We start from the raw sequence: 15,912 nt of genomic DNA, 5'->3' as shown, positions 1-15,912 counted from the left end.
AGTCCTAGAATGAGCGCCTTTTAGGACCTGAGGAATGACGTCGCGGCTTCTGATTGGTCGCGTGGCGGTCACATGGGCGGCACGCGACCAATCAGAAGCCGGGACGTCATTCCACAGGTCCTGAAGGCGCGCATTTTGAAGAAAGAAGCCGTGCCGGACGCCGGATCCTCCCGCTGATGTCCAGGGGCCGCCGGAGAGGTGAATATAACAATATTTTTTATTTTAATTCTTTATTTTACACTTTAATATGGATCCCAGGGCCTGAAGGAGAGTTTCCTCTCCTTCAGACCCTGGGATCCATGAGGATACATTCCGATACTTGATGTCCCATTGACTTGTATTGGTATCGGATATCGGTATCGGCGATATCCGATATTTTTCGGGTATCGGCCGATACTATCCGATACCGATACTTTCAAGTATCGGACGGTATCGCTCAACACTATCTCTTAGTATTTCACAGGTGACAATTTCATCACCTGCTTCTGCATTAACTCCATCACCTGGGCAATACTAAGGAAATCCTGAAAACATGACCTGTTGGTGGCTCACGAGGACTGGAGTTGGGGAACACTGTTCTAAAGGATATGAAGGGTTTTTGGGCTACTACTTCTGCTCATCTTCTCATCTTTTTCGAGGATATGCCAGTTTTTGGTGATGGCCACCCTGATCTGTTTATCTAGAAGTCCGAATTTAAAACTAAAAAACTGGAATCTCTCTGTAGGAGATCACCCTGAGAAAATATATCAGTTCCATCAAGGGAGTATCCATTGTGGCCTTTAGATATCCTCCAAGAACCTGTTTTTTTTTGCTGTTGATTCTTTTCAATCTCAGGAACTGGCTACAGGGTAAAGGTACCGTCACACTAAGCGACGCTGCAGCGATACCGACAACGATCCGGATCGCTGCAGCGTCGCTGTTTGGTCGCTGGAGAGCTGTCACACAGACAGTTCTCCAGCGACCAACGATCCCGAGGTCCCCGGTAACCAGGGTAAACATCGGGTTACTAAGCGCAGGGCCGCGCTTAGTAACCCAATGTTTACCCTGGTTACCAGCGTAAAAGTAAAAAAAAAAAAAAAAACACTACATACTTACCTTCTGCTGTCTGTCCCCGGCGCTGTGCTTTCCTGCACTGACTGTGAGCACAGCGGCCGGAAAGCAGAGCGGTGACGTCACCGCTCTGCTTTCCGGCCGCTGTGCTTAACACAGGGCAGAGAAGCAGAGCGCCGAGGGACAGACAGCGGAAGGTAAGTATGTAGTGTTATTTTTTTTTTTTTACGCTGGTAACCAGGGTAAACATCGGGTTACTAAGCGCGGCCCTGCCGATTCAGCGATGTCAGCAGGAAGTCCAGCGACGAAATAAAGTGCTGGACTTTCTTCAGCGACCAATGACATCACAGCAGGATTCTGATCGCTGCTGTGTGTCAAACTGAACGATATCGCTAGCCAGGACGCTGCAACGTCACGGATCGCTAGCGATATCGTTTAGTGTGACGGTACCTTTAGGCTTTTTTAGTATGGGCTGGATGCGCACCATTATAGTGCAGTAAAGAATTGGACGAAGAAGGCTTTCTGTACATCTCTGTGACAAGGAGGCCTTCACATATCTATAGTTCTCCATCCTAAAAAACAAACTAGAACCCCAAACACCGATGTGAACTTCATATTCATTGTGATGGCAGAGTTCAGATCTGACAAATTCTGCAAACGCGTCCTGATCCCCAGCCCAGACGATGAAGAGGTGGTCCACATATCTCATGTAAAGTCTGATGCATTTACAAAGGGTTCTGAAAGAACACAAATGTGTCTTCAAGCTCAGCAAGAAACAAGTTTGCCAAAATTGGCTTTTCCTTATCACCTCACTGATCAAGTTTTACAGATAGGTGATATTACACACCAGGATAACAACTTCATTTCCTGTAGAACCTGTTATATTGTACGTATCATGCTCTGTCCATGTTGTTTCTTCTATATTGGTAAGACCATCCAACCTCCATTTTACATCTCTTTCCATGAGGAAAGGTGCAAGCACATCAGTTGAGCACATACATGAGGTGCATGCAGGTAACCCCAGAGTCATGTGTTTTGCAGGATTGAAAAAGTCGTAGTTACTCACCGATAACGGTGTTTCTCGGAGCCCATGACAGCACTACGGAGAGAGGGGATCCGCCCTTCAGGGACAGGAAACCTACAGATAAAAGGGCGGTACCTCTCCCTCGCATCAGTTGGTTTACAGAGCATCGGAGGACCTCCAGGTTAGTTTACAACAGAGAAAAAATCATATTACAACATTTCTTAAAAGAGGAACCCCGTGCCTATACTCAAACTATATACAGTATATAAATTATATGTAATTAAAGGTGCTCACCGCACACGTGATGGGAGGGAATAAGCGAGTGCTGTCATGGGCTCCGAGAAACACCGTTATCGGTGAGTAACTACGACTTTCTCGGTCTCCCATGACAGCACTACGGAGAGAATTGCAGAGACTAAGCTTAGGGAGGGACCACCGCCTCGAGAACCCTTCGTCCGAAGGTTAAGTCAGACACAGAGGCTAGATTTAATCTATAGTGTCTAAAAAAGGTCAATGGTGATGACCAGGTGGCCGCTTTACAGATTTGCTCTATTGATACCTCTGACCTCTCAGCCCATGAGGTAGCTACTGCTCTTGTGGAATGTGCTCTTATACCATCTGGGATCGTATTCCCCGAGGATGAATATTCCAAGACTATCGCCTCCTTTATCCACCTCGCCAAAGAACCCTTGGATGCCCGAAATCCTTTTCTGGGACCCTGGAAACAGACAAACAGAGAGCTTTCCTTCCTATACTCTCTGGTGGAATCTAAGTATTGGATTAGGCACCTTCTGACGTCTAGATATGGAAGTTTTGCTCTCTCTCATTTTTTGGGTTTGGACAAAAGGATGGCAGGGAGACTTATGACCTATGGAATTTTGATGCCACTTTTGGCAAATAGGCCGGGTCAGGTCTAAGAGTGACTATCATCTAATATTTTAGTGAAGGGTGGATTAGAGGATAAGGCTTGAATGTCACTTATTCTGCATGCGGATGTTAACGCTACCAAGAGAATGGTTTTAAGTGATAGAGTTTTAATGGAAATCGACTCTATGGGTTCGAATGGAGAACCCGTTAATGCTGAGAGGACTAAATTTAAGTCCCATGAGGGCACTTTCTGAGCGACTAATGGCTTTGATCTTGTCACCGCCTTAACAAATCTAATTATCCATGGGTTGGCCGCAATATTGTGGTTATAGAGTGCTCCTAGAGCTGCTATTTGTACTTTAAGAGTACTAACCGACAACCCCTGTTCCAGACCTTTTTGTAGGAACTCCAGTATTTTAGGAATTGAGGGCCCATCTTGGACTTTTACTTTGGAGACGGACAGAAATTTTTTCCAAGTTTTCCCATATATTTTAGTAGTGATGGGTTTTCTACTTTTTAACAACGTGGTAACTAAGTTATCCGAGAAACCTCTTTCTTTTAATAGTCTCCGTTCAAAAACCAGGCTGTCAAATGTAAGTTCGATTCCTGTGGGTGGAAGATCGGCCCTTGATGTAGAAGGTCTGGTATATTCGGCAGGACCCATGGGTCCGAGACCGAAAGCATCCTCAGCCAGGAGAACCACGTCCTTTTTGGCCAGAACGGGGCTATGAGGATCATTTTCGCTTTGTCCTCTCTGACTTTCCGAATGACTGCCGGGATCAGAATAGTTGGAGGAAAGGCATAAGTTAATTTTTGAGTCCACGGAATCATAAAGGCATCTAGAGCCTGTGGATTCCATACCGGGTTCAACAAGCAGAATTTGTTCACCTTTTTGTTTTTGTAATTGGCGAATAGATCTATTGTCGGTGCTCCCCACATTTTTGTGATCTGATCGTAGATGGAATGGTTTAGGGACCACTCTCCTTGTTTTAACAGCGATCGACTCAGGTAATCTGCTCTCTCGTTGTTTGAACCTTGAATGTGTAGCGCAGAGAGGGATAGTAGATTTTCTTCTGCAAGGTTGAAAATTTTGGCTGAAGAACTCATGAGTGCCTGAGACCTTGTTCCTCCCTGGTGGTTTATATACGCTACAGTCACTTTGTTGTCCGAAAAAATTCGGACATGATGTCCCTGAATATAGGTTAGAAAAGAAAAAAGAGCCTGAAGCACTGCCCAAAGTTCTTTTTGGTTTGAGGATGCTGATATTTCCTGAACTGACCAGGTTCCCTGGGCCACTCTGTCCCCCATATGAGCCCCCCACCCTGTGGGACTCGCATCGGTTGTTATCACCCGGGATATTTGTGTCACCCAAGGAACTCCCTTTGATAAGTTTAGGCTCTCTGCCCACCAACGAAGGGAATGAATAACTGAGGAACTCAGGGTGATTTGACTTTCCAATTTGTCTTTTAGTATTGACTGCCATTCGAGTACGTGCCACTGAAATTCTCTTGTGTGGAACTGTGCAAAGGGTATCGCTGGTAGGCATGAGGACAGAGAGCCTAGTAGTGACATTGCTCTCCTTAGAGTCATGGAAGGATGGTGAAAAGTTCGCGTTATCATGGCTAATATGTTGTCTTTTTTGGGGTTTGGAAGTCGGCATTCTTGTACTCGGGAGTCTAATGTCAGACCTAGGAACTCCTGTACTTGACAGGGTTCCAACTTTGATTTTTTTAAGTTTATGAGCCACCCCAAGTCCGTCAAGATAGTCATTACCCGGTCCCTCTGTTCTTTGCAACTTTGGGCCGAGTTGCTTACGATGAGAAAGTCGTCTAGGTAAGGGACTATTAATATATTTTGTTCCCTTATGTGGGCCATCATTTCCGCTATTACCTTCGTGAATATTCGAGGGGCTATAGAGATTCCGAACGGAAGAGCTCTGTACTGAAAACATCTTAATTGTCCTTTTATGGAAACTGCCAATCTCAGGAATTTTTGAGACTGATTGTGGATGGGCACATGATAATATGCATCGGTTAGGTCTATCACGACCATGTAGCAATTCGGAAACAGGATTTTTATGGTGGACTTTATTGTTTCCATTTTGAATTTGTAATTTTTTACGTATTTGTTCAGGTTTTTTAGATTTATAATGGTCCGAAAGGACCCGTCGGGTTTTGGTACTAAAAAAAGAGGGGAAAAAAACCCTTCTCCTACTTCCTGAGGAGGGATTTCTTGAATCACAGATTTTTGCAGTAGGGACATGATTTCTCTCTCTAAAGCTGCTTGTTCTGCCACTGAAGATCTTATTTTCGTTTCTATATACTTCCGGGGAGGAAAGGAAATAAAATCTATTTTTAGACCGTACTGTATGATGTTTAGAATCCAGGTGTTGTTGGATATTTTCTCCCAGGCGGGAAGGAAAGATGTGAGTCTTCCCCCTACCGTAGGCACAATGTCATTTGGCGGTTTTTTTGTCACGAGAGGTGTTGCCAAAGAGGTAACCTCTATCCCTTCTCCTGCCTTCTTCCCATTTATTCTGCTCCCTGGGGGGTCTGCGGTAGAAAAATCTCCGATTCCGAAAGGACTGCCTGAATGGGGCTGGGCCCAAATTTGGAAACCCTTTCTTTTTGTCTCCTGCTTTTTGGAGAATATCATCCAGGGTCTCTCCAAACAGAAAATTTCCTTCACACGGAATAGAACATAGCTTTAGCTTTGTCTGGAGATCCCCAGGCCAGCTTTTGAGCCATAAGGTTCTTCTGGCTGCGTTGGAGAGAGCAGCGGCCTTAGATGTTAACCGTACGGAGTCTGCCGAGGAGTCCGCCAGGAATGCTGCTGCTGCTCTGATTGCAGGGATAGAATCCAGTAATTTATTCCTGGGTAGCCCGTCTCTAATTTGACTCTCTAATTGATCGATCCATACCATCAGAGATCTGGAGGTGCAGGTAGCCGCAACAGTAGGCCTCAAGCTACCCCCAGCCGATTCCCATGCCCCTTTAAGAAATGTGTCTGCTTTTTTATCTAAAGGGTCTCTAAGGGTACCCATGTCCTCGAACGGGAGCGCAAATTTTTTCGAGGCTTTTGCCACCACTACATCCAACTTTGGTGCCTTATCCCAGGAAGTGGATGCGTCATCTTCGAAGGGATACTTTCTTTTAAGCGAGGGCACTGAAGAGTTTCTCCTATCTGGTTTTTCCCATTCTTTTTTAATTAGGGATTGGACATTGGGATTTAAAGGAAAGGTTTTCCGTTTTTTTTGTCCCAAGCCACCAAACATAACGTCTTGGGCTGTTTAGTCAGGTTTAGGCTCCTCCACCCCCATAGTAGCCCTAACAGCTCTCACTAAGGCATCCACTTCCTCGAGTGGAAAACAATGTCGGCCTGAATCTTCCTCGGAGGAGGATAGGGAGGAGTCAGAGTCGTCCGAATCTGCGTCATCAGATGAGGATCGGACAGAGTGGGATTGTGCTGTTTCCTTTACTTTATCTTTCCCTTTTTTGGAGGAAGATACAGCATTCTGAACCTCAGATCTAATAATATTTTTTAGCTCGGATGCAAAGTCGGGAGTCTCCTCACATAGCACACGCTGGGTACATGATTTACAAAGCTTTTTGTCCCAGGCTACTGGTAAAGCTTTGTCACAGATGGGGCAGGATTTGTTTTTCCTTTTCTCCAGCTTCTTCTTTCCCTATTAAGGGAGAAGAGGGAGCCCCATTATAATATATACATTCACGAAGATCAACTCACCATTCGGACGTGCAGGCAGGTACCGGTTCTGGAGGGGGCCCTGGGTCTGGAATGGAAGGTTCCCGAGGAGGTGAACTAGTCTTCGCAGCAGACCTGCTGCGCTGTGTAGAACGGCTGCTAGACCCACTCCTAGCACTCTTAGGGTCTGTCTTCTTGTGGTGCTGCTGCCTAGGCTGCAGCTCCTGTGGATCGCTGTCCTCCATGATTTACAGGGAGATGGTGCGACAACTGTGTGTGCACCATCTCCCTATTTGTATTTGGCGCCACCTCCGGCGTTCCCCCGCACTTCCGGTCCTGCGTCACGTCCAGGGAGAAGAGAAGCTACCGCGCATGCGCGCGGCGATGACCCGGAAGTCCTGCCGCATTTCCGGAGCGGGGCCATCTTAGTACACCCGGAGCGTGCGCTTGTCGGCACAGAAGCTCCGGGTGATCCAGCGCCCCTTCCTCTATCAGAATCGGCGGCGTTCTCCCTCCGCTCACCCTGAAGAACCCCTCGGTTCCAGCGGTGGCGGCTTCGGGAGCCGGACAAGCCGCGGCAGGAGCCTCCTCGCTGCCGGTACTCGACCGCCCGGTCCCGGTCCATCGGTCTTCATAACAGGTACCACCGGAAAGAGGTTCCCTGTTCAGGGACAGGAAACCAACTGATGCGAGGGAGAGGTACCGCCCTTATATCTGTAGGTTTCCTGTCCCTGAAGGGCGGATCCCCTCTCTCCGTAGTGCTGTCATGGGAGACCGAGAAAGGCAGAATTACCTGACCAGGGAGGAGACTTACATAAGACGCCTCCTACACACAGAAGCCAGGTAGATAATATGATCGCAGGCACAACGCCTTATTGGTTTTATTGAGAAATATGATATAACAGTATTCTTATAGAATAGTCTATGTTTAGTTATTTTTATAATTAGTTGTTTCTTGTAAATGTCTGTTTTAATTCACCTTCGTGTTTGTCCATCTGGACAAGTGAGGGGACGTGCCCTTGGGCATTGCACTAATGCAATCAGGTGGGTTGATCGTAGTTATAGACCAGATCCCCGTCATTTCCTCCTCACCATTGGACTCGTAGAAGAGCACACGGCGTGAAAGTAACACACTGCAGTACTTTAGTAGTGCGGTGTACTACACTGTCTTGTCAGTGCAGGACTGACCACATATCGGGCCCCACTTCCGGTAGGATCTGATGGACTATATGCTCTGGACAGATATATCAAACAGCACCAATGCTATGGTAACACGTTGCGTTTTGTTTTTAAAGAAAATGAAAAGCTGCGTTTTACAGTACCCGCAAATGCTGTGAGATTTCAGAAATCTCCTGCACATACTGTTTTTATTCCTGACAATTAGAAAATACAATTATCATTCAAACCAGATTGACCCAATAAGTGGTTTTCTGATGATAAATTCCTCTTTTAACACTTCAGTTTGCTTTACAGAGATAAAGTTTTGTATTCACTTACTGCTTCATACTAAAGCCTATGAAAATCATGGAAACAACCTACCCCGGACACAACAGGGCTGTCAGCAACACGTTGGATTTCCATTTCTCACCACCAAATGCTGGAAGATATAATTAACAATAATTGAGTGTCTGAATATCAAACCACTGGTAATTACATACACATGTAAACTGCCTAAATAGGTTTTAACAGTGATGTGACTAATATTCAAAGTACAGTGACATAGGATACAGACTGCAGTTACTCAATGAAACTTAGGAGTTTGGATGGAAACTTGATGGAAACTTGACATATTCTTTGCTTGACCTCTGCACCATTCATCATCGATGTGACTGCCAGAGATAGCCAAGTACAGTGCCATTAATGGCATTCCCATAGGCAAGAAATGGAGCCGATGCCGAGCTGGCAATGCCAAGAGCCCTGGCCATGCCGGCGTGCCGAGAGCCCTATCCTCCAGGTCATTGGGTCTGAATGCTGGGACCCCCAGAGTGATTAGCAAGGTATTCTCTAGCCCACAAACTGGGGATAAACTACTGTATTGAAAATAACCCGTGAACAGCGCAATGTAAAACACATTATACTTTATGAACTAAACACAGATCGGCACTGCATACTTCAAATGGAAATAAACCGTACATTTCAGAAAGTAGTGATATCAAATGTTACTTACTCTTATACATCCGGGCAGACACGTACCCAGCAGGGGTCCCCAACAAGACCCACAACACAACAGAACAGGTCATCAATGCTCCTCTGTTAGCAGGAGACAGAAATCCAAGACAGGCCAGGACTGGAGGGAAAAGGAATTAGCGAGGTTATTACAGTGAAGTGATCGTGAAGTCGGCACGTACATAGTTATACTGTGAATAATCACTTTGGAACTAATCTCCCCTTAATTTACACTAGAGGCGGGTGGTGAAACATGAAGTGGTTGCCAAATATGTAAGTAACAGATAAGGATCACGATTTATTACCAAGGGCTTGCAGCGCCCATAAAAGATAGAGGTGACAATTTTTTTTAAGATTGCAATTTTAACCCCTTTTCATGACTTTCCATTTTTTTTTTCTTTTTTAGCTTTCGTTTTTTCCTCCCTTTTCTTCCAAGAACCATAACTTTTTTTCACTTTTCCGTTCACATAGCCGTATGAGGGCTTGTTTTTTGCAGGACAAGATGACCTTTTGAATGACATCATTGATTTTATCATATAGTGTATTGTAAAACCGGAAAAAAATCCAAGTGCTGTGAATTTGCAAAAAGAGTGCAATTCCACAATTGTGTTTTTTTATTTATTTTTTTTAATTTACGATGTTCACTATACGGTAAAACTGACCTGCCATTATCCATTATGATAATCCAGGTCAGTACGAGTATGCAGATACCAAACATTTATACCGTAGGGGTTTTTTTTTTTTTTTTTAGTAATGAAAAGAAATTCTGAAATTTCTAAGAAAAAAAAAAAATGTTTATGTTGCCATTTTCCGAGAACTGTAGCATTTTCATATATTTCGGGATCTGGGGCTGTGAGAGGGCTTATTTTTTTGCAGCTTGAGCTGACATTTTTACTAATACCATTTTGGGAAAGATACGATGTCTTGATCGCCTCTTATCGTATTTTAATGCAATGTTGTGGTGGCCAAAAAAACCCGTAATTCTGGCGTTTTGAGGGTTTTTTTTGTTACACTATTTACCGATCTGATTGTTTTTATATTTTGATAGAGCGGACATATCTTAAAAAGCAGCAATGCAGATATCTGTATTTTTTTTTACAAACTTTTTTTCAATGGGGCAAAAATGCGAGCGATTTGAACTTGTCTTTTGTGTTTTTAACAACTTTTTTTGCCCCACACTTTTTACGGGCTTCAATAGTCCCCCCCCCCCTTTAGGAAACTTGAAGCTGTAATCATCCATTCGCATGTACCGTACTTAGTAGTAATGCCAATCTCCTATGAATGCCGGCCATGAGCCAGTATTCACAGGAGAATCGTAATCACAGGCAAGGGGGGGGGCATCAGTAGACCCCCCAGCTGTCATGGAAACATATCGGCGACCCCCAATTACGTAACAGAGACACCAATATGTGGGACTAATGATGCACTTCCAGTCGGTGCCTGTTAAATCCCGCTGTCAGTGATTGACAGCAATATTTACCGTATTTTTCCGACCATAAGACGCACTTTTTTTCCTCCAAATTTGGGAGGAAAGTGTGGGTGCGCCTTATGATACGGATGTAGCATGTGGGGAGGTGGGCAGCAGTGAGTGGGATCGCACTGTTATGACACTTCGGGATGTCCCTGCTGCCCGGAATCAGTGCTGGGGAAGCCATGTGTGTTCCTGCTTAAGTGCAGTGAATATTCATTAGCGGCTCCCCGCCCACCTATCAGCTGAGCAGTGAGCCAGGAGCAGCAAATGAATACTGCACTTAAGCACAGACACACATGGCTTCCCCAGCGCTGATTCCTGCAGCAGCTGGGGAGGTCTGTGTGTCCGGGGGAGGAGGCAGCAGCAGCAGGGGCCAGAGGAGAGAGATCGCTGCATACCTGCCTGCCATGCCTTGGCTGAACACCAGTGCTGTGCACAAACAGGACCTGTTTGATGTCAGGAGTGGGCGGGCTGGAGCATCACATGGCAGCTCAGAGCCCTCCCTCTTCTTGACATCATCACAGGTCCTTCAGGCTCTCCACTAGAATCTGCAGCTTCCTCATAACCTGTGCTGTGGAAAGGAAACAAGAGGGAGGGCTCTGTGTGCAGTCATGGAATGCTTTTACCTCACACCACAGTGTGGCTGGCTGCCACAATTATGAGGTTAGTCTTTCCAAAACACAATAAAGCACTCTGCCACTCCTTTGGTGAACTATAACTCCCAGCATGTCATAGGATCTGCAGGACATGCTGGGAGTAATAGTTCTCCCATGGGATTTTAAAGCAGCACTCCAGTGTTATTTTGCAGTGCTGGAGTGGTGCTTTCAATATAAGCCCTGTGCCCCCATTCTTATACTCACCCTCCAGCATCTTCATATAGTGCTGTACAGACACCACACTGGTCCCGCAGCTTCCAACATAATAACATACTATTATATGTGGTGTTATTATATATAGTAGTAGGTTATTAAATATTTTACCACATTTTTTTGCTTCAAATATTTTTTTTCCCCATTTTCCACCTCTAAAACCTGGGTGCGCCTTATAGTCCGGTGCGTCTTATAGTCCGAAAAATACGGTAATGTTAACAGCAGCGAGCGCAGCACCGATCTACCCGCGCCTGTTAAAATCACTTGATGGCTGATTAAATCATCATCAAGTGCGGGCCCACATCGAAGCAGAGACATGAGCTTTGACGATTTCATTTTCCCTCCATTTCCTCTAAAAAGCCATAACTTTTTATCTTCCCATCAAGATAACCATATGAGCCTAAGTTTTTTTTTTTTTTACCCCAGCATATAACTTACGATTTAAATAATTTCTTTTCACATCGATACTAAAGATAATAGTTTATTTTTATTCATTTATTTCGAAGGGGGAAAAAGATGCGATTTTAATTTTTTTTCATTTTTTTTTTTTTTAAACGTTTTAGTCCAGTTTGAGGACTTGAACCTGTGATCATCTCATCACCTATCCTGCAATATTGCTGTATAGAAGTGTATAGCTAAATCACAGTTCTCCCATGAAACACAGCCAGTGGCTGAGCTTCACAGGAGGCCTAAGGGGTAAGGAGGCCGTACACAGACCTTTGGCTGCAATGCTAATCCATTGGCTCACCGCTGTCGCGCCATGGAGGACAGATGCGCACTGGCAATGACATTATTTAGAAGTTATTCTCAGAGATTGTAGTTTAGCCAATTAAATGGCCTATCAGCGATCGGAGCAAGCTCCAGTCGCTGCAGTTACAGACAGGTGTCAACCATGTAACAGAGGGCAAATGCTGCTTATGAAGCAAGTTTTTCTCCAGGGCCCGCTTCATACTTTTCTACCAACTTATGACAGAAATGAACGTCCTAGACAATCATAGGAAAAACAGATCACAAGATGGACACCTCCAGTCATCATAAGATTAAGACCCCAGAATTTACAGCTTGTGCAAGACGACATATCCTGACCAGACGCATGATACTCACATAAGGTAATAAAGGTCATAATGAAAATCTGGGTTCCCTGTCCCAGAAAGACAGACAGCAGCATTCCCTTCTTCGGAGGCCTAAATATATCACCATGTACCAACTTCCAGCCAAATTCTTCCTGAGCATCTTCCTGCAGACATGAAATGACACATATCAATACAGTACAAATAGGGTGCACACAAGCAGGGCTGCCGACCGGAGATTTTTTTTTTCCTGGACAACTTATCACAGACAGCCCAAATTTTAATTTTAACGAACAAATTGGAAAACCATATTGAATCATAAAGATGATCAGTGTCAATGCCTGTGCCCCGATTTATCTGCATGCATCCATATTGGGAGTGTATTTTACTGTGGAATATCTGCATGCATCCATATGGAGGTGTATAAGATGATGGTGTACCCAGGGCTGTGGAGTTGGTAAGCCAAACCTCCGATATGCATGCATCTAGTGGTGTACCTCCATGCATCCATATATGGTGGTGTGTTATAAGGTGGTGTACATTCATGCATCCATATGGTGGTGTGTTATATGGTGGTGTACATCCATGCATCCATATGGTGGTGTACATCCATGCATCCATATGGTGGTGTGTTATATGGTGGTGTACATCCATATGGTGGTGTGTTATATGGTGGTGTACATCCATGCATCCATATGGTGGTGTGTTATATGGTGGTGTACATCCATATGGTGGTGTGTTATATGGTGGTATACATCCATATGGTGGTGTGTTATATGGTGGTGTACATCCATGCATCCATATGGTGGTGTGTTATATGGTGGTGTACATCCATGCATCCATATGGTGGTGTGTTATATGGTGGTGTACATCCATATGGTGGTGTGTTATATGGTGGTGTACATCCATGCATCCATATGGTGGTGCGTTATATGGTGGTGTACATCCATGCATCCATATGGTGGGGTGTTATATGGTGGTGTACATCCATGCATCCATATGGTGGTGTACATCTATGCATTCATATGGTGGTGTACATCCATGCATCCATATGGTGGTGTGTTATATGGTGGTGTACATCCATGCATCCATATGGTGGTGTGTTATATGGTGGTGTGTTATATGGTGGTGTACATTCATGCATCCATATGGTGGTGTGTTATATGGTGGTGCACATCCATATGGTGGTGTGTTATATGGTGGTGTACATCCATGCATCCATATGGTGGTGTGTTATATGGTGGTGCACATCCATATGGTGGTGTGTTATATGGTGGTGTACATCCATGCATCCATATGGTGGTGTACATCCATGCATCCATATGGTGGTGTACATCTATGCATCCATATGGTGGTGCTATATGGTGGTGTACATCCATGCATCCATATGGTGGTGTGTTATATGGTGGTGTACATCCATGCATCCATATGGTGGTGTACATCTATGCATCCATATGGTGGTGTACATTCATGCATCCATATGGTGGTGTGTTATATGGTGGTGTACATTCATGCATCCGTATGGTGGTGTTATATGGTGGTGTGCATTCATGCATCCATATGGTGGTATACTATAGAGGCGATGCTTGTGTGGGGGAAAATCGCTAAGAGAGCATGGCAGGACGTTTCTTCTTCTAACCCCGCATATAAAATGGTAGCCATAAGATGGTACAGCAGGGCCCTATGGTAGCTAGTAAAGCGAGACAGTGCGATGTGTGCATGTGGTCTTATTCTTGTGAGATCTTACTGATCATGCAGAAATGTGTGCTCACCCAGGCACGTTTAGTTGAATGCTCAAGGCCAATTGACAGCAAAGCCTATAAAATACAGTGTATCAGGCTATAGTCATACATGGCGACTTGCAGCTTTTTTTGCGGCTTTTACAGAACCAGCAAAGTGAATAAGATTTAAAAAAATCTCATGCACGTGTTTCTTTTTTCACATTGCGTCTTTTTGAGCTGCTGGTGTTTTTTGAAATACGCACCCAAATGTCAATTCTTTCAGCATTTTTGCACCCAGACAAATGGGTGAAAACCAAACAAAAAAAAACCCACAAAATTAAATAAGATGCAAAAGTATATTATAAACGTGTTTTATTTTTCCTGCTACCACTCTGGTTTGTGACACAGAAAACAAAAATCTGCAAAAAAGGAGATTTTTGTGCACTCACCTTAAAAGCTCTTTCTCTTAGCCTCTAATTGGGGGACACAGGACCATGGGTGTTATGCTGCTGTCCACTAGGAGGCGACACTATGCATAATCTGAAAAAGATTAACTGTGGCTCCTCCTCTGCAGTATACACCCCTGGACGGCGTCAGCCTTCTCCAGTTTTGTGCAAAAGCAGTAGGAGGAATGTAACATGAATAACATAGGCATGCCTATAAGAAGGCCACTATGTACGAGCTCAAAGAACAATATGAGAACTCAACAGGGTGGAGCTGTGTCCCCCAATTAGAGGCTAAGAGAAAGATTTTACGGTGAGTACACAAAAATCTCCTTTACTCTGTCGCCTCATTGGGGGACACAGGACCATGGGACGTCCCAAAGCAGTCCCTGGGTGGGAAGCAATGGACGAATATTGTGCAGACAGGCCGCTACACTTGGGGCACCGCCACCTGCAGAACACATCTACCCAGGCTCGCGTCCGCTGAGGACTGGGTATGAACCCTGTAGTGTTTAGTAAACGTGTATAGGCTAGTACAAGTGGCCGCCTTACACACTTGTTGTGCCGAAGCCTTGTGCCGAATGGCCCAGGAGGCCCCTACCGCCCGTGTAGAGTGTGCCTTAATACCGGCTGGAAGAGGAGAATTCTTAAGGCGGTAGGCGTCTTGTATGGTGGATCTGATCCACCTGACAAGGGTAACCTTGGAAGCAGGCAGACCCTTGCGGCCGCCTTCCGGAAGAAGGAAGAGAATCAGGCCTCCGGAAGAACGTAGTCCTAGACACATATATACGCAATGCCCTGACAAGGTCAAGCGTATGCAGAGCCTTCGCCACTCTATGAACCGACCGAACAAAAGGGTGGCATTGAATTTTCCTCATTAAGGTAGAAGTGGGACACAACCTTCAGAAGGAAGGATGGGACCGTACAGAAAAAACTACCTTGTCCTGGTGAAAAACCAGGAAGGGCCGTCTGCAGGAGAGTGCTGTCAGTTCAGACACCCTACGTAGCGAGGTGATTGCCACCAGGAAAAAACCACCTTCTGGAATAGAAGGCATTGCGGGACCTCCTTAAGGGGTTTGAAGGGTGGTTCCTGCAATGCTGTCAGGACCAGGTTGAGGTCCCACGTTTCCAGTGGTCGTCTGTAGGGGGGAACCAATCGGGAAAACCCCCTGAAGAAAAGTCCTTACTTGCGGCTTGGTAGCAATGTGCCTTTGAAAAAAGCACTGAGAGGGCTGACACCTGGCTCTTAAGCGAGCCCAGGGACAGCCTGGCCTCCAGACCCGATTGGAGAAAACCAAGTACTTTGGGTAAGGAATAAAGGAGTGGAATCTGGCTATGAGATTCGCACCAGGTAAATAAAGCTTTCCAGGTACGGTAATAGATCTTGGCAGAGGCTGGCGTCCATGCCCTGATCATGGTTCCAATGACGTCCGTCGAGAGCCCTGACTGGGTTAGAACCTAGGTTTCAAGGGCCATGCCGTCAAATTGAGAGCCCCTGAGTTCTGGTGGTAGAACGGGCCTTGTGATCC

At 45.2% G+C, this 15,912-nt stretch overlaps 1 protein-coding gene across 1 annotated transcript in view; it reads right to left on the bottom strand.

Annotated features, from left to right (window-relative positions):
- LOC138661963 (transmembrane 9 superfamily member 2-like) overlaps positions 1-15,912 on the bottom strand; it is a 79,001-nt gene that overhangs the window by 19,752 nt on the left and 43,337 nt on the right. Inside the window, exons 10-12 of the mRNA XM_069747008.1 lie at positions 12,254-12,386; positions 8,811-8,930; positions 8,183-8,240 (exon numbers count right to left, since the gene is read on the bottom strand). Coding sequence (XP_069603109.1) covers positions 8,183-8,240; positions 8,811-8,930; positions 12,254-12,386 — 311 coding nt within the window. The remainder of the gene's footprint in view (positions 1-8,182; positions 8,241-8,810; positions 8,931-12,253; positions 12,387-15,912) is intronic.

The sequence above is a fragment of the Ranitomeya imitator genome, chromosome 2 (genome assembly GCF_032444005.1).
Source record: "Ranitomeya imitator isolate aRanImi1 chromosome 2, aRanImi1.pri, whole genome shotgun sequence".
Lineage (NCBI taxonomy): Eukaryota > Metazoa > Chordata > Amphibia > Anura > Dendrobatidae > Ranitomeya > Ranitomeya imitator.
The sequence above is the reverse complement of the archived record's forward strand: the minus strand, read 5'-3'. Positions and strand labels throughout refer to the sequence as shown.